The 23,773-nt window shown below is 37.0% G+C and overlaps 4 protein-coding genes across 4 annotated transcripts; 2 read left to right on the top strand and 2 right to left on the bottom strand.

Annotated features, from left to right (window-relative positions):
* The first annotated feature begins 188 nt into the window (after window positions 1–188).
* Window positions 189–6,368, top strand: LOC122821659 (zinc-activated ligand-gated ion channel-like). Its single transcript, XM_044099769.1, has 9 exons — window positions 189–2,605; window positions 2,683–2,828; window positions 2,961–3,005; window positions 3,081–3,187; window positions 3,286–3,452; window positions 4,097–4,212; window positions 4,763–4,973; window positions 5,090–5,248; window positions 5,352–6,368. Exons 1-9 carry the CDS (start codon window positions 2,566–2,568, stop codon window positions 5,603–5,605), a joined length of 1,245 nt encoding a protein of 414 aa, XP_043955704.1. The 5' UTR covers window positions 189–2,565; the 3' UTR covers window positions 5,606–6,368.
* A 340-nt stretch (window positions 6,369–6,708) lies between these two features.
* On the bottom strand, window positions 6,709–9,243 carry zgc:112148 (uncharacterized protein LOC550424 homolog). The gene is made up of 7 exons (XM_044099770.1): window positions 9,152–9,243; window positions 8,916–8,980; window positions 8,679–8,823; window positions 8,446–8,535; window positions 7,424–7,549; window positions 7,203–7,331; window positions 6,709–7,116 (listed from the first exon to the last, which is right to left on the bottom strand). Exons 1-7 carry the CDS (start codon window positions 9,161–9,163, stop codon window positions 7,090–7,092), a joined length of 594 nt encoding a protein of 197 aa, XP_043955705.1. The 5' UTR covers window positions 9,164–9,243; the 3' UTR covers window positions 6,709–7,089.
* Window positions 9,244–10,350: 1,107 nt separating this feature from the next.
* On the bottom strand, window positions 10,351–14,276 carry otop2 (otopetrin 2). Its single transcript, XM_044099768.1, has 7 exons — window positions 14,255–14,276; window positions 13,446–13,930; window positions 13,203–13,351; window positions 13,063–13,121; window positions 11,801–11,943; window positions 10,866–11,707; window positions 10,351–10,782 (listed from the first exon to the last, which is right to left on the bottom strand). Exons 2-7 carry the CDS (start codon window positions 13,876–13,878, stop codon window positions 10,612–10,614), a joined length of 1,797 nt encoding a protein of 598 aa, XP_043955703.1. The 5' UTR covers window positions 13,879–13,930; window positions 14,255–14,276; the 3' UTR covers window positions 10,351–10,611.
* A 2,048-nt stretch (window positions 14,277–16,324) lies between these two features.
* ush1ga (Usher syndrome 1Ga (autosomal recessive)) lies at window positions 16,325–23,174 on the top strand. Its single transcript, XM_044099767.1, has 4 exons — window positions 16,325–16,587; window positions 19,457–19,910; window positions 20,026–20,823; window positions 22,422–23,174. The coding sequence occupies exons 1-3, from the start codon at window positions 16,424–16,426 to the stop codon at window positions 20,815–20,817; spliced, it is 1,410 nt and encodes a 469-aa protein (XP_043955702.1). The 5' UTR covers window positions 16,325–16,423; the 3' UTR covers window positions 20,818–20,823; window positions 22,422–23,174.
* Window positions 23,175–23,773: the final 599 nt, after the last annotated feature.

Below are 23,773 nucleotides of genomic sequence, written 5' to 3'. Positions count from 1 at the left end.
TTTAGAGACAATAGTTTTATAATAAATGGATAAAAATAGACACGCAGAAAAAAATAAAATATGGTTTTATTTCGGAAGAAAACAATAAAGAACACTAAAAATGAAGAAATATTTTGTGTATGTGGATAGTTGTACAACTTTGGGATTGGCCAAAAAAAATGTGTTGCTACTTCATTGGATTTGCCAAATCTTTACAGAGAAGACTAAATGGAAAAAAAATACACAAAAAAATTTAAAAATCTATGTCCAATCTGATCTCAGAGTAGTCAAAATATTTCCCATGAAATAACATAACATTGTTCATGGAAAAAATGTGTGAATTTTTAAGGCATTTGAGAGAATCACAATCAAACAGAGCATTGACACAGTACTGCATTTCTGAGATAATCTTTTAAAAATATAAGCCAAAACAGTGTCTGAAGTTACTTCATTGGAATAAGATGTAAATATTGCATTTGGTTTCTGTGTGTGCCATGTCAAACCCAGTCAGGCAGGAGTCTTGTGTAGAGTGAAGAACTTTGACATTAAGAAATCAACCATTAAACATTTACCAAAATAATCAATTATCTTGTATAAGCCATGCTATCAGAGCATGTATCAAATTTGAAAGGAACTTCAAAGGCTTTCCACTTTTACTAATCAAACTGATTTCAGATTATTGTACGGTGTGTTTGCAATCTCAGAGCAGCTTGGCTTTGCAAGATAGAGAGAATGAAATATTAGTCCCTGTTTCCTAATTAACTTTATTGGACTGAACAGACAATAAACTGCATGCATTCAAACAACAAAATGGACAGTATTTGGCAAATATACAGAGACAACTGTGGCTCAATGGGGAAAGTGGTTGTTTTGCAATCTAAAATTGTGGATTTGATTCTAACTTCCCCTTTACACATGTTGATGTGCCCCCCAGGGCAAGGCACTAGAAAATCACTATGCATATTAAGTCATTATACAAAGAAGCAATGAGGAAGGCAAAAGCATAGAGATGAAAATACTTACAAAAATGATATTAAAACTATGGCTGTCTACTGTTCCCATAACCTGGTAAAAAAAACAGCCCTTTTGTACTACACTTTGCTTTGTACAGAGGGTCAGGGCTCTTGGCTGCTGAGAAATAAATGCTTCCTGGAGGCTGTTGAGTTTTCAAATGTTTTCAAAATTGACATATGTAATGCTCCAGATCAACGCTAAGAAGCTTACCAGAAACCGTCTTGCACTGCAAAGTGCCAATCCAAACGAGTCGGTTGTTAATATATAGTCAGTATCTGAAAGCAACACGGATTGAAATTCCTCCATTGCAACAGGCAGACTACAATTCTAAAATCACCCAGAAAATTTACGTCATCGTTCATAACTTCTCATTCTGTTTGCTGATTGGCCCAGTCAAAAACCGAAAAGGGAGACAATCCGAGTCAAGGGGAGAAAGCCGAGACTACACTAGAAGAAATAAAAATTTTTCAAGCTGAATTGCACAGGAAGGCAATGGCCAGGCTGCTGTTTCCATTATTACCATTCAGAAATAATTGGCTTCTGCATGCTTTTTGTGTGTGCATGCAGTTATGGGGCTCTATTTATATGTTGAGCATATGTGTGTGTGCGTGTGTATGTGTTTTTGTGTGTATGCAGGCTATCTGAAATTAACGTGTGATGATAGTATCATTGGGGGGAACACCAAGTCTAAGAGCAGACCCTAGCAATGCAGGATGTACACAGGCCAAAAAACTCAACAGACTACAGACCAGTGGGAACTGGTTCTTGGCCAACCAGTAAACTGCAATAACCATTCACCAACTGTGCAGCGATGAAAAAGACAGTTCAGGTGAAAATGTTGGCCGACAGAGGCCCAAGAGAACCCAAATGCCTGTTAACAACACCAAACAATTCCCTTCCTGGGATTTTATTCTCCCCCCCTTTTTTTTTGTCATATGTGCATCACATATGGTCGCCACAAACCACATCTTTTCATATCAGTAGAATAAATGTTAGGCAGCTTAATTTAAAATCAACATTACGCAACAAAAATTGCATATTGTTAAAGTTAATTAATTCAAATAGCTTAGACAGTTCATGGTAAAACTACAGTTCATCACCTAGTTGTCAAAGCAGTGTATTTAAAAGACACTCCTTAGCTTCATCACTGCAGTCTTAAATATTTGTTCTGTTTTTTATAATTATTTTTTTTGTGTAAACTTGCCTCTCAATTACACTCGTTCAGCTTGTTCCCGTCTTTTGCACACACATTCTTGTTGTAATAAGTAAGAGGCACAGCCTATGATAATGTCAAACACGAGATGTATGTGCTCTCCCGAAGCTACGAACAATGGGCAATACCACACCTGCGTTTTTACTGTTTGCACAGTCTTACTGAATAACACGACAGAGATGAGCTTATAATGACTTAATGAAAAGCTTTTGTGGGTCAGTTATGTCTGCACTAGGAGTGTTCTGCCCACTGTTTAGAAATCTACTTAAAGACTCACATCAAGCTGAAAATTGAAAGGATGAAAGGTGCAGTCGTTGCTCTATTCAGATAAACAAGAATTTTGACTAAAAACTAAAACGATGGAGAGTGCAATCTTTCTGCTGAGTTTGCTGATTTTTGGTAAGTAAATTTTGGAAATTTAAAGTTCAGATTCAAAGATTAAAGAAAGTCTTCCTAAAATATGTGTCTTATTTTAGGATGTTCCCAAGCTGAAATCACGTGCTCAACTCGCAGATGTCTGGCTCAAAGTCTAATTAGTGAAGAATATTTATCTCCACCTCAGTCTAAGAACTGCACCTTACGTGTTGACGTTCCATTAATTGAGTATGAAACGCTGTCAGTCGTAAGTATTTTTATTTATTTTTTTGCACACACTTCATACAGGCAAGACCAAACTATTCTTTACTTTGTTTAAAGATTCTTCCAAAGCTCATGTAAGGTAAAAATGGATCATAACTTTTTCTTATTTTAACAGGACATGAAGGAACTACATCTAGAGAGTCGTCTGCAGGTTACAATTGTATGTGTTAAAAATTAAACATTAAAGATATAACAAAATCTTATTTTAGTGACTGTATTTTATTTTAACGTACAGGCATGGGTGGATCCAGAGCTGGCGTGGAACACATCAGTATATCCATTTGACAAACTCATTTTGCCAGTAGACAAAGTGTGGACCCCATATATCTCTATAGAAAATGGGTGAGTGGCACAACACCCTTTTTTTAAAAGAAACTCAATCCATTGATCTGTTCAATCTTACCTGAAACCCTTGCTGTCTCTGTTGGGAATATATGCAGAGAAAGCTCCATGGAGCATGATTCGCCTGATCTCGTGGTGTACAGTAATGGTACAGTGTGGCACAAGGTGGTCATACTTGCAGAAGTGAATTGTGGAATCAATCTGTTCAACTATCCTTTTGCTTTTGATGTGTGCCCCATTGGACTTAAATCCACACCACCAGATGGTAAGAAATTCACTGATGCCATGATACCACATTCTTACCATTTTATTTTAACTACATATCCTTAAATTTTCACAGAAGGACATGGGCTAATGCATGCACTAGACTGCTCTGGATTGTACCTATCAATTTACAGTACATTATAAACAATTGCAGCAATAATATTGATCTGTTTATGCATAGTTAGCTGAACTTTTTGCATATCATAAACCAAAAGAAGCTCTGTGGTACCATGTTGCCCAAACCCCATTTTAGCCAGCGACATTTCTACAGTGACTTTAATTGTTGGTATTGGAAATCATATTTAAAGCACATTTATGCATACTTTTTCTTTAAAAAAAAAAGGAAACAGCAAAAAAGTGTTTGAAAATTTCCTGACTTATTTCTTTGCCCAATAGGGCAGTAAAATAATTTTTTTGAAATCATGGATATTACTTAAAATGCAACTGCTGCAACAGTGTTGAGTTTCTACTCCAGACTACAACCTGTGTACTGATGTTTGATGATGATGTCCACACATTGATATTGGTTCATTCCAAGCAAGGAACAAGGCCTTTGTCTCTACACCTCTTTAAAAAGGCAATATTGCAGATTTCTTTCTTACAACAAATTAAGAAATTGTTAATATACTAGTTTCTCTAATGCAGAATGTGGGATAAGCATAAAAGTTGATCAAGTGAAGTTGTCAGAGAATTCTCATGGAGACTGGAAAACGGAAGACGTGAAGCTGGGAAAGAAGCGAGAGGATCGCAATTTTATTGATGTAAGTTCATAAATAGAAATAAAACCAATTAACTGTATGATCAAATTGATATAAAATTGATTTATCTGACATATATTTGATATCCACATGTGAACTGGAACATGAACCTAAATACATTTATCTAAGTGAAGAGCTGCTAGATCACTTAGGTGGTTAACATAACCTGAAACCTTTTAGTAAAAAATATGTTTTAAAGGAATAAGAAACAGCTTAGTGGAGTTTGGCAAACTCATATAATGGAAAGCAGCCTTTAGTTTTTTTCTAAACAGTAGGTTTAATAAGTCACCAAGAAGTAGCTGACAGCAATTTAAGTAAAAACAAGCTACCTAGCTGACTTGAATTTAGCTCCCTTGCTGTAGTAGAAATTTTGTCTGATGAGTTTAAGTAGTGTTCTCTTACTGAAAGTTACGAAAAGGGAACAAAAGCAGTTTTCAAAGAAACCATACAGCGCTACAATAAAACAAATCACATCCTAATCAAAGCAAAGCAATGCAAACTGTAGTTTCTTCCCTTTGTTCCTGTGTTACTGTGTCTTTTGTGCTCACCTCAGGTGTCTCTACGGATCAGACAAACCAACCCATTCATCACATTACTTCTGCCCACTATCTTGATCATGGTGGCTGATATAGTCAGTGGTGCTCTGCCACTGCAAGGTGGTGAGCGCAACTCGTTCAAGGTTACCTTGGTGCTCAGCTTCACCATGTTTCTGAACATTCTCACCACCATGCTTCCTGGAGACAGCAAGTGCAGCCCAGTGATCCGTGAGTCATGGAGCACACAAAAACAAACCAACTTGTTCTGTGCAAACCGATGAGACCAAAAAAGTAAAATATAAATCAGCAGCACAAATGACTACAACCATCTTTTTGTTGCGCAGGAATCCATTTCTGTGTTTGCCAAGTCCTGATGGTGATAAGCATGTTGGTATCCATGGTCTTGACAAGGGTGTCTCAAGATGGGCTGGCTTTTTTCACCTGCTTCTGTAAAAGTCCTGCTCCTCAATATGAAGAAGACAACAAAGAAAATGAGGATGCAGGTTAGTGAGGCTTTGTTGTCAAGGAAACATAGTGATAGAGAAGCGGTTTTTTGTTTTGTTTTTTTACGGTGTGACCGACTGTGTGTAATTTTGATCACTGCAGAGAACAAAGCTGTCATCAGTGTCGTTCAGCAAGGTCTTTCTGAGGACTCTAAAATGCTCCAGAAGATTGTCAGAATCATGGAGGCTGTTAACACCAACCAGACAGAAATGGAACGTCATCATAAACTTGCAGATAAACTGGACAGAATCTTTTTCTGGTTGTATTTGATCTGTACCTCTGGATATGTTATTGCCATGACTTATGTTATGGTACAGTACAGATGTGACATTGATCATTTTAGTTTTTGGAACTAATGCAACATAGAAGATAATCACTAATTGTTTTGACCTCGTATTTATTATGATATAGCATTAGAACCTTGTGATAGAATTCTTAGCTAAAAACCTATATACTCTTAAATCATGTAACTAATCAGTTCAAGGGAGGTTTATTTGTGTAGCTCAATTCTTCACTACAAACAAGAAATACAGTAACAGAATAATAACAGAAAGCACGCTTCACATCAAAAGAAATGCTAAAATACAAGTTCAAACAAATTCATGACTTGTACAAAATAAAGACTGAAATAGTTAATTTACTATCTCGCATATTTTTGATGCAACCCAGCTAAAAACTTCTTGTATTAATGTAAAGGCTTTGTGGATACATGGTAATTAACAGGTGTTTTGTGTATAGTGGTGCAGTTGTTAGTGCTGTTGTCTTGCAGGAAGATGGACCTGGGAAGCAATCCTGACTTGCACTATGTCTGCATAAAGTTTGAATGGCCTCATCATGTACATAAATGTTACTCTAGGTGTGAATGTTTTTATGCAAGTTGTTTATTATATGATGCTCACACAAAACCGGTGAACTTGTGAAGGATGTACCGCATCTTTCACTGACAATCGCTGCAGATAGGCACAAAAGCCCATATAATCTTACTAGAATATGTGTGTATAGATAATAGATGGAGGAGTAGATGCATTAATAATTGTGTAGCCACATCTGAGATGTAACTATATATTTCTTGTGTTATTCTTTATTTTATCACTTAAATAAAACAAATATATACCCTATTTTTTGATCTATGAGATAGACTTTTTATAATTCACAGCGAACTAATGTGGCATTTTATAACAAAAGTCATTAAATGGATGTCTTAAACATAAATTGGACTTTTTGCACAAACATTAAAAGTTGTATTCAGACATATTAAGCCTAAAGGACCAACAATAAAATCATAATGTTTGTTGCCACCTTGTGGCCAAACATTTACCTGGAGACAAAGTAGTGTTCTCGTTACTCTTGTCCTACATTAGGTTTTTCCAATTATATTAACAGTACTTAGTTGAAATATTCTACATCACAAGGATATCGATACATATTTGGACAATATTTCAGACCAGAGGAGGCAATAGAAATTTTATTATCTATTTTTAATGCACAAAATGCCTTCCCAAAGATGCTAGTAAATTGCTATTTCATTTTACACATAAACATACCATAGTGTAATTTATAACAAACAATAACAAACTTTCTGACACAAAAATACAGGTTAGTCAAAGTAACAAAAATATCAGGTTTTTTTTAAATGTGTGAATGTTCCCCAACATTTTATACACCCACAAGCTTACAAAAGTTTTTTTTTTTTTTTTTTAACTCACCTTTTGACACTGAATTTCTTAGAATCACCAAGAAACAGGAAAATAACCATCTACCTTCTCAAGTATAAATATAATAACTCCATTGAGTTCTGAGCCCCACCACCTCTTTGCAACTGAATGCCTCCAATTCAGTTTCAACTTTTCATTGTTTCTTTCATGGCCTTTTTGAAGAAAAACAAAGAGATGAGTGTCACAATGTGTTCTGACAATATATTAAAAGTAAAGGTAAGCGTGACACTTCACAAACCTGTTTAAAAACCCGTCCACTGAGGTAGGACTTTGCCATGTTTCTCAGGCTGGACTTTCCACCCACTTTGCATCTGACATAACCGTACAAGTTAGCCCATTGCAAAACCAGCCCCATTAACACCACAACCTGAGGTGCAAAGTCACAAAGACAATCATCAGATATGTGGCAGAAATTTATACAGGTAGGAATCTGAGACATAAACAAGGCACTGAACTCACCAGCCATTTGATGTTAAACGAGACGATGGTGCTGAAGACAAAGATGACCCAGAAAATGGGGCACACAATAAGGCCAAGCCAGAAGACCCGCGACTCTGCAGCGGATATTTTGCTGACACCAGTAGACTGTTTAGAGAGGATGGTGACACTTTATTTAATCCTAATAAACACAATAATCTAAGAGTCACTTGCATTTTATTCTATAATAAGAGTCATGGTTCATAACTACATACACTCCCTATAATATTTGGTTAAGTGTCCTTTAGTTCATTCCAAAATCAACTGCAACAACTCTCAAGCACAGTAGGCGCAGCCGTAATGGTACCAGTGCCTTGAGCAAAGGGGACTACCTCTCAATTCCTCAACTGCCCCTTAAATGAGAAATTGGACACTTGAAACCTGCACACCATTATGGGTCTCAACAGGACAGCAGTCCCAAACAGACCAAAATGAATTTTTGAAATAGGATAAAGCATGCTAATCTTCTGGGATTGCACTGACATTTATGGATGTTCAAAGATAAGAAAGAACATTTATTTAAATTGTATGTTTGGAAATTAGGAAAAAAAAATCATGTGGAGCTTTACAGGAAAAACTAATAAAAAAACAAAACAAAATTAAGAAAAACAGAATGTGATATAAATTACTTGAAAGAGACAGGCAAAAAGGAAAAAACAAATATTTACTAACACTTAAAGATATAACTTAAGGTCTGTCTAATAATAGCTGTTTTTAAATGAGTTGAACTTGTCTTTTCAGTAAAACTAGGTTGTGCTATGATGTCAACATATTTCATTTGTATGTAAAGTTCAACTCACATGTGAATTACCAAATATCCCCTAAATTCAAACACCAATGAATATATGCAGCATATATAAGTCTGGTTGTCTAATATTTCCACTCTGAAATAAAAGAGAAGTTACATAAGCCGCTAAAAACATTAATATGACATTCATGCCAATGATGAATAGTGTTTTTAAACTTCTAATAGAAATTAACTCTTTTTTTTCACAAGTTCTTACCTTCCTTGATTCAAACATCCAGTGGCTTTTCCCGTTTTCATCCACTTGATTCCACCATCGAAGGCCAACCAGTAATCTGCCCGATACATTCTAAACACATTTGATTCAAAATTATGAAATTTAAATGAACAATAAACCATTCAGATAGTAACAAACAAGTGTTTCAGGCAGAATTACTACATGTAGATCTTTTGTTGTTGTTGTTTGTTTATTTAATAATCAGACACGCTCACCTTTACAGTCCAGAAGTCGCATGAAAGCAGGAGGATGATGGTGACCATGCAGACAATAAAACGACTACTGATAAGGTCACACAGTAAATAAACCAAGATGGCACTTGTGCGGAAGAAAAGGTGGAAGAACGATGCCAAAGGATGTCTGAAAAACACATTTGAATTTTATTTAAACACCAGCTTACTTCTCCATTATAAGCTGTGAGTGGACAAAAGAGATAAAAAAACCCATCTTACTTAATGTTAGACTGTTTTAGCCTGAAGTTGTCCTCCTCACCAAAAAGAGGTGATTCTATAGAGTCCTTTAAACGTTAAAAACATGAAGACACCCACATGAAATTAGCAAGAATCTTGTTCCTAGCTCCCGACACGTATTTTTGTCTATTTTAAGTCTTAACACAGATATGACGCATAATGCTCAATCAAGTAATAACCTCATAAATGTGACCAAAAAAAATTATTAAATAAATCACCTGTCGATGCATCTCAGACACAGAATGAGTTTCCTGATGACGTGGATGTAAACAAACTCGTATGCTAAGGACCCTAAGAAAGGGTGGCCGTCGTTTTGCCTGATTTAAATATTCTAATATCTACACACCATGGTTTTATCAACAGGAATCTTATAAACATAAGATCGGGTGCTGGTCTTAAACATCACCAGGTATAATTTCCAGAAACACTCCATCCAAAAGTAAAAAAAAAAAAAGAAAAAAGTATGGAATAGTTGTGCCACCAATGTTAGGATGTATTTGACTAAAATCGATTGCGACAATTTCTTTGCTTAATCTGTTCTGTAGATATTCTTGTATTAGCTGGTGTTTCTTTCTGTCGTAATTATATAAACTGTGAGTTTAAAGGTTTCGGGACCAAAGGAGTCAATCAGGTTTGCTGGGTACTCCAGTGACAGGTTTGTACCACCAGGGTGCTCTGTTATGCAGATACCTGAATGTTCCTTGGGAAACCTTTGGTTTTACAGTGATTGAGTTATCAACTACGGTAATTTGTCAGCTGCTTTATTTCTGCCATGCTTAAGTAAAATATGAAGGGACCTATTGAATAATATTTTTAATAATTAAAACTAAGGTCTTTAAATATGGGAGTATTGCATATTTGCATTTATTTATGTACTGTGCTCTTTAGATTTAATCCATCCATTGTCTGTACACCCTTCTTCCCTAATGGGGTCGAAAAGTGCTTTATCAAGGGTTGCTGGTGCGTTCTGGGCGAGAGGCGGGGTACACCCTGGACAGGTCGCCAGTCTGTCACAGGGCAACACAAAGACATACAAGACAAACAACCATGCACACACACACTCACACCTAGGGAGTTTAGAGAACATGCAAACTCCATGCAGAAAGACCCCAGGCCGGGAATCGGACCCAGGACCTTTTTGCTGCAAGGCAACAGCTCTACCAACTGCGCCACTGTGCAGCCCTCTTTAGATTTAATGAAAATGGTAATTCTATAGTCTCCAAAAACCATTATCTCTGACAAAGGGTATTTGACTATGGGCAGTAAAGTTTCCTGCAAGTAACAACAGCAATAATGGTAGTAGTAGTAATAATAATAATAATAATAATAATAATAATAATAATAATAATAATAATAATAATAATAATAATAATAATAATAATAACAATTAAACAAAATAATGATAATAATGGTCATGGTTTGAATTTTAACACTTCTTTTTTATTGTTTGCAAACAAAGTTAACAGAATAAATCAGCTTTTACAAGATTAACTATACAAGATATTCATATGAATAAAATTTTGAACACATTTACACTGTCACATATTGATGCTACTTCATTAGAAAATAGTCAATACTGTCCCTTTTTGACAAAAAGCACTAATCAAGAACATCCTTTACAAAACGGTTTAGTAATGCCCAGATCCAGCTTTTTGTCCACTCATTGCAAGATGCTGATTTATGAGTTTAAATAGACTTCAAATAAACTGGCAACTGAGTGCATTCGGTAAAAGATGCCGAAAGGAAGGCCCACGTTCACAACAGCAGCCCACATGCTGGATTGGTAGAACTGTGTTTCGGTGTCATGATCAAACTGGGGACGAGCACCAAAGGCTGGCATGATCCACAGCTGTGAAAAACAGAAAAAAGAGACTTAGTGTTAAGAGAACTGATCACAGTGAAAGTGAGAAAAAGGGGTAAAAAGGTACTTACAAGGATGTTACCCATCAGTAGGAATGCGCTGACCTCTCTCAACACTCGCCTCTTCCACAGGAGTTTGTGTTTGTGCTCCGCTGGCCCACTGTGGCCACGTGCTTCTACATCAGGTGTGGGCATATTGTCCAGGTCTACTTTTTCAAGTTTGCTTCCATCTTTGCCGGATTCCACCACGTACTGATTTTCAACCACTGTGTCAGCCTCCACCTCATGAAAGGGCTCCCGGTGCAGGCCCTCAATTATGAAAAAGTTCTGCAGGCCAAGCTGGATCACCATCAGTATTCCCCATATCAGATTGAGCCTGTTCAGGTGGCCCTTGGCCCCAGTTGCAACCATGGCTACGATGGAGAAATAGCTGATGATGAATTGCCCCAGCGAGGCTCCCACTAGCAGCCCCACATCCAGACTGCGGGTGGGGTTCTTCTCTGAGATGTGCTCCCTGTGGTCCACCTTGAAGATAGCGCTTCCGATGATGGTGCAGATGGACATCAATGTGACAGTGACTATATTCATAACAAAGTGCATCATCACTGCTGCATCATGGCTCTCTTCATTTGATTTTGATTTCATTTTAATCTCATACTCAATGAATGTTGAGATGCCTGCAACCACGAGGAGGAGCCCCAAAATAGGACCAATGAATACTTCCTTGAGGCTGAATCTCACGTGGTGGTGGTGGCTTTGTGACGCTACTCGTCCCACATTCTTCCACATGACGAAAGCCATGGCGGAGGCAAAGAGGCTATACTCGATGTTGAAGGGGTACAGGTAGTAGTAGGCATCCTTGAAGATGTCGCAGGAACTGTGGCTGCACTCACACTTGTCATCCCCATAACTGGCTGTAATACCACAAAGCACACAATCAGATACAACCGTGTCACGTTGTTTATTCATTAATGACTGCAAAACCAGCTGTCATCTGCTTAGTTTACCTCTATAGATGTACATCTGTCTTCTTGAGAGTTTAGTGGCATTGATTGGAGCATCTGGAAAAACTGTTTGATGAAGAGACTCCTCAGTGATCACAGTCATCCATAAAACAAGATTTGTGGAGAGGGTAAGCATGAGCCCACATCTAAAATATCAAAAAGACAGAGAAAATTAACAAAGATATTCCAGAGACACGTTCCATGTTATTCTAGTTTACACTTGGTTGCACATAATCAACAGTTTGCAGATCAATCACAGAAAAGTATTTATTACTTTCTATTTCATAAATGCATCAAAACTAAGACCATTTTTGGTCAATAAAACATCAACCAACAATGAGCACTTAAATTGACTTTCATTTGCATTTAACAAAAACTCTATGATGCTTAAATAATTTTATGCATAATTGGGGTTTTTACTGCAATCCTTTCATTTTCTGTTTGACTCAGAACCACAGCCTTTATCAAGGTATCTACAGCACTTTTCTCTTTTATGGGTGACAGTATAGATATCAGGTTCAGACAAATTTAGAATCAGTAGGTTAGGCCTATCAGCTGCGGACAGTCAAGTTAGTGCATTGCTGCTAATTATTATAAATCAAAAATGACAAATCTTTCTAAAGAAAGGTTGGAAAATTACTGCTAAACAAAAACAAAGCAGTCGATTAATAAAAACATATTTTTTAGAAAAGCCAAATAAAATTAGGTTTAACTGTTCTTATATTTAAGTGAAACAGTTATTTTCTTATATTTTTATATCCAAAACAAATAAATCATATGTTTAAGAACCTGTAAAAGTCAAGAATATTAACAGTAAAGAAATGTATGGTTCTGTTTTTTGTTAATATGTGAAGTAAGATAAATGCTGCAACCCGCATTTCCTCTGGATGTGGGTCCCATATAGATTTTACTCAGGCCTGAATGAGCTTCTTGTAGTGTAGAACATAAACCAATATCAGCCAAATCACATGAGACTGTATGTAGACCTTATTTAGATTTTAAACCCATTAATCCATACTCTTATTCTACACAGATTTGTCTTGTTTTCTACATAGAGTATAAATTAAGTTAACATCAAGGCCATTATTTATCTTGCGCCCCATTTCTGAGACACTGTACTACACTCATCTCCAACCCATATTTAAATGGTAGTTGAAAAGGCAAAAGCACATGTTTTGTTTCTTTGTTTCTCATTTAGAGTGTCTCATGTGTGCTGGGACAGAAAATAAGCAAATAAAGAACATGCAAATACTCTAAAAACCTACCGTGAAAGGTTCTTTTGGACCTGCACACAGTCCCTTGAATGGATCCACAGAAAGTATGTCTGCAAGTGCAAAATACAAAAATTGTAACACTTTCTAACCTTCAGGAATGGAGACCATTAAGAATGCCATTTTTTTTTTACCTGCACAACAACAAAGACAATTTGTACCACGGGAAATACAACTTTAACATTGGAGGCAACACTTGGGTCACAGTGGAGGTAACCCACATAGCTGGCGATCTTAAAGACATCCATGATGATACTGAGGATTCCAAACAGAAGAAGTCCCGCTAAAAGCAAAGCAACATGTAGAGGAAAGTGATTAAACATGTCCAAGAAACACTCCTTACATAAATTGCTTAACAGTTAAAATTGTCACTGTACCTCTGAGCCAAATGGGTCCTGCATGCCTATCCTTGAAAACAGCATTTTCTGTCCTGGAATTGTAAATGGTGTAATAGACCATCCAGATGGAGGTGAGCAGGAACAGGAAGAGGATGAAAATCTGCAGGTCTGAGGTGTGGATATTGACACTGCTCGAAGTTCCCCCACTAACGAACGCACAACCCAAGATCAGGATGTTGAGGCAGATGATCGCAGACAACATCCATCCCCAGTTTCTGCCCCGGTCCCGCGCACCGTCAGTTGAGGAGGTGTCCATCTCTGGCTCACTGACACCCATGGCTGAGTCTGCTGCATTTATGTTGTTGGAGAGGTGTGTCTCCTCCAACTCCCTGTCCTTTGCTGTCATCTTGCAGGGCTCACATAAATTACCGCTGGTCAAACATTCGCACGGGTAGCCCGGGTTGAAGCACATGGCTGTTATTTCAGAGATTCCTTTTTTTTTTCAGATGAGTTGTTTGCTGCATCTAGAAAACAGAAATGACACATGTCAGTTTCGACAGTCAGATCCGATCCTTAACTCCCTAATAGAGACACATCCCCCACAAAAGGAAACTTTCCAAAGATTATACAATCATTTGTCACGGATTCCCTTCTGTGGTTTTGTGCTGAAACTTTTCCACACCTACTATGCTTTGTTTTTTATGTCATCAATATTTTTCTGTTGTATCTTTTTAAATGAAAAAAAATAGCATCAAGGACATAGTACAAGCTTTCAAAAGTTGCAAAATAAGGTGTTCACATCATCAACCACACAGCATCTAAAACTTTCAGCATATATGTGAGCTTACCTGCTGTGGAGTGATGTCCTGAGAGATGTCCTCAGCTGTTGTGGCTTTTATATTTCTCCAAAACCAAACTTGTTTACATCCAAACAAGTTTGGGTGGCAGTCATAAAACGTCTGCCTGTTTGGAACAGTATGGTATCAACAAATACAACATGTTTAGCACAAAACACTACAGTAAAGTTCATAAGACAATTCCAGGAATGTCCTTTTCCCGTTAATTTCAGTTTTTAGGAAATACAAACCCCATTCCTAATTGCCAGAATTTTGTTCTTGACATCACACAAGATATTTTACTATTTCTTATGAAAGTTGAAGAAAGTAGCTTCAATGCCTTAAATTCACAGATTCAAAATCTGGATTTTACTTTTTTTTTTTTGGTCTGTTTGTTTTAAAATTGATATATTTTTCTGCTGCAGCAGATCATTTTTTCCACCTTCATCAAACAAAATTGCATGCAAGTTATCTTTAATAAACACAATCTGTATCTTTTATAGCCAGCACCTAAAGGGTGTGCTTTGACTTATTGGTGTACTTTACTATGCATGTTCCAGTATCTTACTCAAAGTGTGTTCACTAACTAATACTAATTTTCAGCTTGTTCTGTCTGTATTTAAAGTTCAGGGTGGAAACTTTGAAAAAGTCAAATTTGAAGTCTGGAAAACCACATTGAGATGACACCACCAGTTAACTAGTTACAGTGAAACATTGCTTACATATATATTTGCACTCTAACCTTTACACAACTAATTATCATTTATTAATACTATTTATTGTCTTATGTAATATTTGATAATATTTATTATGTAAACTTAGAGCAGCACATGAAAACATCAAGATTCTTCGAAACCCTAAAGACAGCTTTATGAGCTTTTATTAGATAACAAGTTTAAACACAATAAATACTCATCTTCTATTAATGGAAGATAAGAGGACTTTCTGTACATTATGATTGTAAGAAAGAATGAAATAAATGTGTCAACTCCACAACTTGAAACAACGAGACACTTAGCATAGGTGACATTTTTTATACAATTCATACAAGAACAACACTTGCATAGTTTGAATGTTTTCTCAACAAAGCGACAATTCCAAGCTAATTTTCAGCCTTTCTGCTGCCCGCTCTGGCTTAGAAAACAGTTTACATACACATTGACTGAGAGCAGACAACATGGAATAGCCTTTTTTCCCAAGGTTTCTTGTGAATACCATCAACTTGAATTCCTAATTTTTTTTTTCATGAAATTAAAGAACAGGCTGTGGGTGACATACCAGTGAATCCAAACAAATTAGAACATCTCTAAAGGGTACATTATTTCATTTTACACTATAAATCTTTCAGAAGTTCTTGAATAGACAGACTTTGCTTCAATGTTGCCTTTCTCACACTTTGTCCTTCCACTCAACATTTCGAACTTGGATACAGCACTTTGTGATCAGGCACTTCCACTCCATTTGGAGGTTGTCAGTGACTGTGTTACACTACTGTAAAATCCCTTTAGGCAGTATCCCACATGTATAAAAGCCTTTCTGATTGGCCTTATGTACCATTCTACTTTGTGAAAAAGGCAAACTTTGGGTTTTCATAATCTGTAAATCATGTCATCAAGAAAAGAAGAAAAGAAAAGAAGAGAAAAGAAAAGAAAGAAAAGCCAGTCATCTATTTGCGCCTAATTATTCACCAAAATGTCTGAGTTTCACTACTGCGTAAAAACTGACGTTTCTATAATACGTTTTATTGATATGCATTTGTAAAACTGGAGGTCAGTGTGGCGGAAGGCAACTTGAGATGAGCACCAGGTGAGCCCCAAGCAAGCTTTTCTGATCAAGCACACTTGATCAGAAAAACCTTCTTTAACGGAGAATGCAGTTTACTCCTTTTTTCCCTACTTTTTAGATACTGTGGTAGGCTATATGGATGTTTTAGAGGGGGGCATCTTATGTCTCCCTTCACCTTCACCTCGTCCACCGGGAGCAGTGTTGATCCACACTGTGTGTGCCATCGCGTCCCTGGAAACGCGCTTCCTCTTACATACCAGGAGCGAGTCCCTCTGGGTGAACCAATAGACAAAATGGGACCCTATTAATCAGCCTGCTGCCGCCTCATGACTGGGACCATGGAGGTGGTTGTGGTGAAACGGAATGGCTTTGCGCACGGCGAACTGATTCAGCACCATGAATGACAGGTATCACAAGGCGGCCAGGGACGGCTACCTGGACCTGCTGAAGGAGGCGACGAGGAAGGATCTGAACGCGCCGGACGAGGATGGCATGACACCGACTTTATGGGCGGCCTACCACGGCAACCTGGAGGCTCTGCGGCTGATCGTGGCCAGGGGGTGGGTATGATTTATGACGAAGTATACGTAAGAAATTTCAGGCTTTTAAAATGCATCCAAAAGTTCATTATAGATGATTTCTGAATACATTTTCATTTCGACTGTTGCTTACTGTAATCTGAGATTTTTAAAATTTATTTATTTATTTTTTACCGGTTCAACAGCTCGTTTGGTGCGTAATTCAATTTAATGGACGTAAGTTGAATCACGTCCATTAATTCAACTTACAATCATTCTGCCAGTATAAGTGGAAACATTTAGAAGAAAATGTAGTCGTTTAAAGGACAAAGGCAGATTTTATAGTGCAAAAAAGCTACCATACACCAATATCTAAAAGTACAATGCTTCCCTGAAACACCATGGGAATAGTCTTAAGCCGTCTTTCACGTTTGCTGTTTCCCACAAGCTTTGTGGCAATATTTTAATACTACTCCTTGTGGATTTGTTTCAGCTGTAACTATTTTTGTGTCCTTTTCCATAAAGATCAGACTTGTGGAGTCAACAAATAATAGTTGACATGTCAATAGATGTTCCCACCTGAGCTGTGGCTCTATCTGGAGTTCCTCCAGAGTCACATCGGGCCTCTTGGATCCTTCTTTGATTCCTTTCCCAGGCTATCACTTTAGGCTTCCACTTCCATTTCAAAATCATACTCTAGTTTGCATGTAAAATGCAGATACGTTGTTAAGGTATGATATAAGGTGAACCCTATCATAATGCATGTAGGTCACAGCTCATCAAGTAATTATTTTAAGAGCAAACAAATCAATTTTCTCTTTTAGTAGAGATATAGCTAAATATTTGTCTTTGTAAGTAGCATGTGTCAATCTTTTGATTTCTACCTTTTGAAAGTTAGTTTTACAGTTGTTTGAAAAGAAGTAGAAATATTCCATTCTAGTTTTCAAAAGATGCTTTATGAAGGTGAACATTTTTGGCAAAATTAGCACTGCTTTTTTTATAGAGCAGCGCATTTCTCATCTCATTGGGTTGACCTGGTTTCCAAGTCAGCCAGAACAAAACGTGATTCTGCTTCACTTAGCAAATTTAAAGACAACAATGCTTAATTTGTCAGAAACAATTTATTAGAATTAAAAAAAAACAAAAAAAAAAAACACCAGGGACTGTTTTAGCAAATTATCAGTGAAGACTATCAGTTCTAATTTTATAATAAATTCAGTTTGAATTTGTTCATTTTTAAGATGAATTTGTTCAAGGGTCCTCAAGAACTTCCAAAACACCCAAGTTGACCTCCACTTTAGTTCAGTATTTCCCACGATTCGAGTGTACACAGAGCAGCAGCACATAAAGTACATATTGTCCAATGGAATGAAAATAAACACTATTTGTTACCATAAGTCAAACTTGTGAGACAATAAACAAAGAGAGGTTCAAGTGTCATGGGAAAGATGCCATATCTGCTATATTTGGCTCATATATTGCATTGAGCTACCTGCAATGGCATTAAACTGTCACTGAATGTGAGGACAGAAACAGACCATCAGATAATAATGAGACAAGGCATCTGACACTACTGTGCTAAGCATTTTACCACAGACATAAATTGCGACACATAAAGTCATCATGTTAGATAGCTTTGTGTAAGTAGCATTTTGTATGATTTGAACTCAGATGGTCATAAATATATCATCTGAGTATAGGTAACTTTTATTTGTTCTGTGTCTTAAATTTATGGCATGTTCCCGGATCTTTTTTCAACTCTGCGTTCACGCTGTAATTCCTTTTGGTCAGAGTTTTATTGTGGTCTTTGGGGCTGTTTACCCATCACTGTCAGTCATCAGCACTGATGATAACTCATTCTATCCTCTCTTCGATCTTGATGAAACACAAAGTACGCTCCACCAAAATCAGAACCGGGCGTTGAAAATCGCTGCCCAAGAATGACACATATCAGAAATCCTTACAGTGACACCCATCAATAATAAATCTGGAGTAGTTTGATGTCCATAGCATAAAATATTCAGGAGTCTATGCTACTGCCATGGAGGACAAAGAAGAGACAAAACAGTTTTGCAGGAAGTGGCTTTATATAAAACTTTAGATAAAATAAATAAAATATATTTTAACTGAAGTTAACAATACGTTGGAGTAGGTACCAAAAGAAATGCTTCTAAATATATAGAAGTAACTTATAATAAAGACTTCAAGAAACATGTGAATACAGTTTGACAAAGTATATAAGGAAATAAATTTAATTTGGTAAATCTGCATATTAGGTTTATTCTCGGACAAGAAATTTCAAATAATCAGTTAAAAGCTTGAAAACTCATCTTTGGTTGTTATCCAGCAAGCATGTTGCTTGATCTGACTTGAGAAATTCAGGAGGACATCACCAGTCAGACCAAACTGTGTCAGGTGCAATTTATGTGGCGTCCCTTGAAACAGGATACAGGTAGTGGAGCTGTGATGCTGGCAAGTCAGCGGTCATATTACAGACCTGGAGCGACAGTGCAACACACATTAAGGTAGTCCTCGGGTCGCGGGCGGTCAGGAAAGCAAGGACTGAAGTATTGCACTGGAGGACATTAGTTGATTGCTGATTGAAAAAAATGAAATAAAAAAATGAAAAAGAATTGCCCTAAACCAATTCTTTAGGGCATTGGTTTAAGTACTTAGTTGTTACTTTCTACAGCTAAGTATTTAGGCTTAGTTGTAGAAAGTAATCTTGAACTTGACTTTCCAAAAAGCTTTTCAGAATTTCATGATCAATAAGAATTTAGAGGATAATATTTTATAGCCAGGTCAACATGGCTTGGTTTGGCCAGTTTTTTCCAATTTATAAATAAAATCATCATTGTAAAATTGCATTTTGTATTTACTCTGGTTACCTTTTGACTCTTTTGGCCAACAGAGGCAACCCAGACAAGTGTGACATATGGGGGAACACACCACTCCACTTGGCAGCTGCCAATGGTCATCTTGACTGCCTTTTCTTTCTGGTGTCTTTCGGTGCCAACGTATGGTGCCTAGACAATGACTACCACACACCCCTGGACATGGCCGCCACGAAGAACCACATGGACTGTGTCCGCTACTTGGATTCCATCGCTGCCAAGCAAACAGGGCTAAATCATAAACTGGTCGGCAAACTGAAGGACCGGGCATTTCGTGATGCTGAGCGACGGATCAAAGAGTGTGCTAAGATGCAGAAAAAGCACCACAAACGCATGGAGCGAAAGTTTCACAAAGAAACCTCTGAGGCTTCTGCTTCAGATGTCATGAGTTTCTCCAGTTACACTGGCAGCTCCGTTAGCCACAAGCTACGTAACTTTACCACAGCCACTATCAGTGTGCCATATTCTCAGGTTGGGACTTTTTTTGTGGTTTAAGTTTTCATACACTAATTGACATATTTAAATGTACTTTAAATCATTATAACACTTTGATTGTTTTATTTTTGCATTGTTTCTGTACTGTTAGGCAACTTTCCATGCCACAAACCGAGGGAAGACAAAGATTCAAAAGAAGCTGGAGAAGAGAAAGCAAGGAGATGGAACTTTTAAAATTTACGAAGATGGAAGGAAGAGTGTGCGCTCCCTTTCTGGACTTCAGTTAGGTAATGATGTCATGTTTGTCAAGCAGGGGACTTACATCAACCCAAAAGACAGAGGGCGTCGAAATGTTCGAGATATGTTCCCTAGAGACAATGACGATGCCATTTCACGTGCCATGAGTGAGCCAGACCTTCTTGGACCAGATATGGACTACTCTGAGATCAGTACAGATTCTGGACATGATTCCCTGTTTAACAGACCGGGTCTAGGCACCATGGTCTTTAGAAGAAACTACGTAAGTGGAGGAATGTTCAACCTCGGTGCTCGAGACACGACCCGCTCAGGTAATAATGTGCGTTTACGCAGTCGGTTGCAGCACTATCCAAGTATAGACGAAGATAGCATTGGAAGCGCTCACAGCCTGCAGGAAAGAAACATGGACGAGTTGCCTTGGGAAGAAGTTGAATTAGGGTTGGATGATGACGATGAGCCTGATTCAAGCCCTCTGGAGGTCTTCCTTGCCACACTAAGCATGAGCGAGTTTTACTCCATATTCAAAAGAGAGAAGATCGACTTAGAAGCGCTCCTGCTTTGCTCTGATCAAGACCTTAAGAGCATTCATATCCCGTTAGGGCCAAGAAAAAAGCTATTGGATGCCTGCCAGAGACGACTTGAGACCATGGAGGACCCAGACTCTATTGAAGACACCGAATTGTGATTATTGGTAATTTTATTCTTTCGAAAGTCTAAGCAATGAAATATTTATTGGATTTTAATCATCACACTCACGAAAAAATTAAGATCATTGGTTTGCAAAATTTCTTCAGCTGCCACTGAAATATTGACCATATCGTTACCATTGGATATAGAGCATTTACAATGACAGCATTACACCTGTGAAGATGCACTACAACTACTAAATATATAGTAGTTGGCCAGATTGACGTGATTGACAGTGACTGGTCAACAATCTGTTAAGACAAAATAATAGCATTATTTCTTACCCAACAATGTAGAGCATGGAACCACCAAAACTGCATAGTTACAAAATGGTAAGAGATAGATGATCTGAATACACTTTAAAATGCAAAGTATCTGGCTAATATGGTGGCACTTGTAACAGATACCCTGATGTTTGAGTTGGTGTATTTGTAAATGTAGGACCTCCTTTCCAGGCTTATTATCTGGGGTGAATTTAACCATGAGTGACGGATTTACGCCTTCCTTTGTGAAATCAAAGCTTAATGTTTTAAGAATTTCAGTAGATTTTTCATTAATATTCAATTCCTCAAAGCTGGTATTTACTCTGATTCCCATCCGAGAACTTTATATCACATCCATTCTATAAGACCAACTCCAGTAGGTCCAAAAATCCATGTGCAATTTATTTGCTTGGACTGATGAGTATTTGGGGTTAAATTAAAAGCATTACTGAAGTATGACAATGATTTTATGCATTACTGTAATTCAGTATGCATCCAAGAAAGATATTTTGGAAAATATTTTAGAATGAAAATTAGAAATTAGAATGAAACTTTAGGTTTCTGTTCAAATGCAGTGTTACTATAATAATGGAAATTTAAGGTAACAACCTAAGCTCATACAACACCTCCAGACGTTTAAATCCCCAAATATCTTGATGAAAGCAGTCCTTATTCTGATAGTTCTTCTGTTTTATGGCACCTCAAAACCAATGTGACTAGATAAAACTTCATTTATATACCTATATAAGGAGAGGATATTATATTTTTATTAAGTTTTACAGCGGAAACACAACTACATAAATGTGGAGATCAGGATACAGCTGTGAGCAAAGGTCTAGTTTAAGTCACAAACAGATTTATCCCAGATTAATTGTTTCTTTGTGTTCCAGAGGGCTATTTGAACAAAACAATATGCAATATAAACACACAACTCATCCCATGCAGTTTTGTGTCTCTTTGGAATGTAGTTAAATTATAGGAATGATTTTTTCCTAATGTCTTGATTATTAAAAAAAAAACATTTAAGCTAGGAATATGCTTTTAAAAGTTCGGCCAACAGCAAAGATGTTGCTTTACTGAACGTTTTAAATGGTCACATTATATTCAATATTCACATGAAAAAACTGTTGAACAAAATTAGAGAAAAGATGCCCAGTTTAGAAATGGGAAATAAAATGTGTGTCACCAACTACTCTTTCATAAAGAAAAAAACATTCCACACTATGTTTTTTTCTAAAATTTATTCTACCATTGAGAAGCATTTTCTTACCGTGTAAAAAAAAACATAATTAATAACAAAAACATGAACTCTAAACTATGTTTTTGGTTTTTCCCACAGGTGATAGAAGCTGTGGATATTTACTTTGCTGCATTGTGGGACATTATGGAATCAATCTTCATATTGAGCAGGAAGAACTTAACAGTTTTACTGGTGGAAAAGCAGACTGAATACTGTCATGGTTAATATGTCAACCTAAAGGAAATGGGTGAGATAAACTTGTAGCATGATTCCTCCTTGTTGGCTTTGAAGGATAACAGAAAGTGTCTCTCTTTCTTGATTGGATAGTCGGTGTTGATTTCACAAACTAAGACAGTTTTCACTGGATAGCTTTTTTGCCATGTCATTGTATACAATGCTGCATGCACTGAGATAATGGCTCTAAGAGATATTGTCCCCTGTGGGGTTAATCCAACCACTTTATGTGCCTGCATTGTTTGTGCCTGTCCATTTGCTTACAAAGGGCAATGTTGATATGTTTCTAAATACATAGACACCAACCTAAATTGAAGATTATATCTAATGTTAGAATAATCGCTATTTGAAGCAAAGCTTTATTCACATTGAATTATTGAAACTGTTTACACACAGAATGCCATGTTTGTCTAAATATGCTTCAAAAGGCAATAACGGGCCAACTGTTTGTTGAGATGACTGCTGTAATTTACTGTAGTGGTATGCATTGTATACCCCCTTTTCATGTCTTCCAGCTGTTTTTACCTCAGTATTTTTCATTTACATCTGAACAGTAACATATATTATTACCTATCTCAAAAAAAAGTTTATTTCATTGTAAATAAAATTGCTAGTCTTTTCACAGTCCAACCTTGTAAAGATCTAGTGTTTTTGTGCCTTTGTCTGTTCAAATTCAAATCAAATCAAATTTTATTTGTATAGCACATTTCAGCAGCAAGGCATTTCAAAGTGCTTTACACCATATCAAATGCAGAAACACAATGCAACATAGAATCAACAATCAAAACACGACATTAAGTCAAGTTCCATCAATAAATTTGTAATCGATAACGTTTCAAATACATTCCTACACAGTTGGGATTTTAGTCGAGTTTGCATCCATAAAAGACTTAACAGTCATCCATAAATGACTGTTAAGTCATTACAAGAGGTTTCTCCATCTCCACCATGAATTTCATCCTTTCTGTGGTGGAGAAACATGATTCGCCAATACAAGAGACATGTTTCTTATAAAGGGGTGGGAGATAGCCAAACATGACATCCTGCAGAACATCATGTTTGCAAAGATAACTTTATCTGGTGCGGGTCTTTATGTGCACACAGTCAGAAGAAATCATGCACCCAAAATTGGAATTTACTCATAGCTAAGTATGATGTCACAAATTCATTTTCAGTTGAACTGCAGCCTCCTTTGGTCTTCCAGCAATAGTTCCATG

The sequence above is a fragment of the Gambusia affinis genome, linkage group LG19, assembly GCF_019740435.1.
Source record: "Gambusia affinis linkage group LG19, SWU_Gaff_1.0, whole genome shotgun sequence".
Lineage (NCBI taxonomy): Eukaryota > Metazoa > Chordata > Actinopteri > Cyprinodontiformes > Poeciliidae > Gambusia > Gambusia affinis.
The sequence above is the reverse complement of the archived record's forward strand: the minus strand, read 5'-3'. Positions and strand labels throughout refer to the sequence as shown.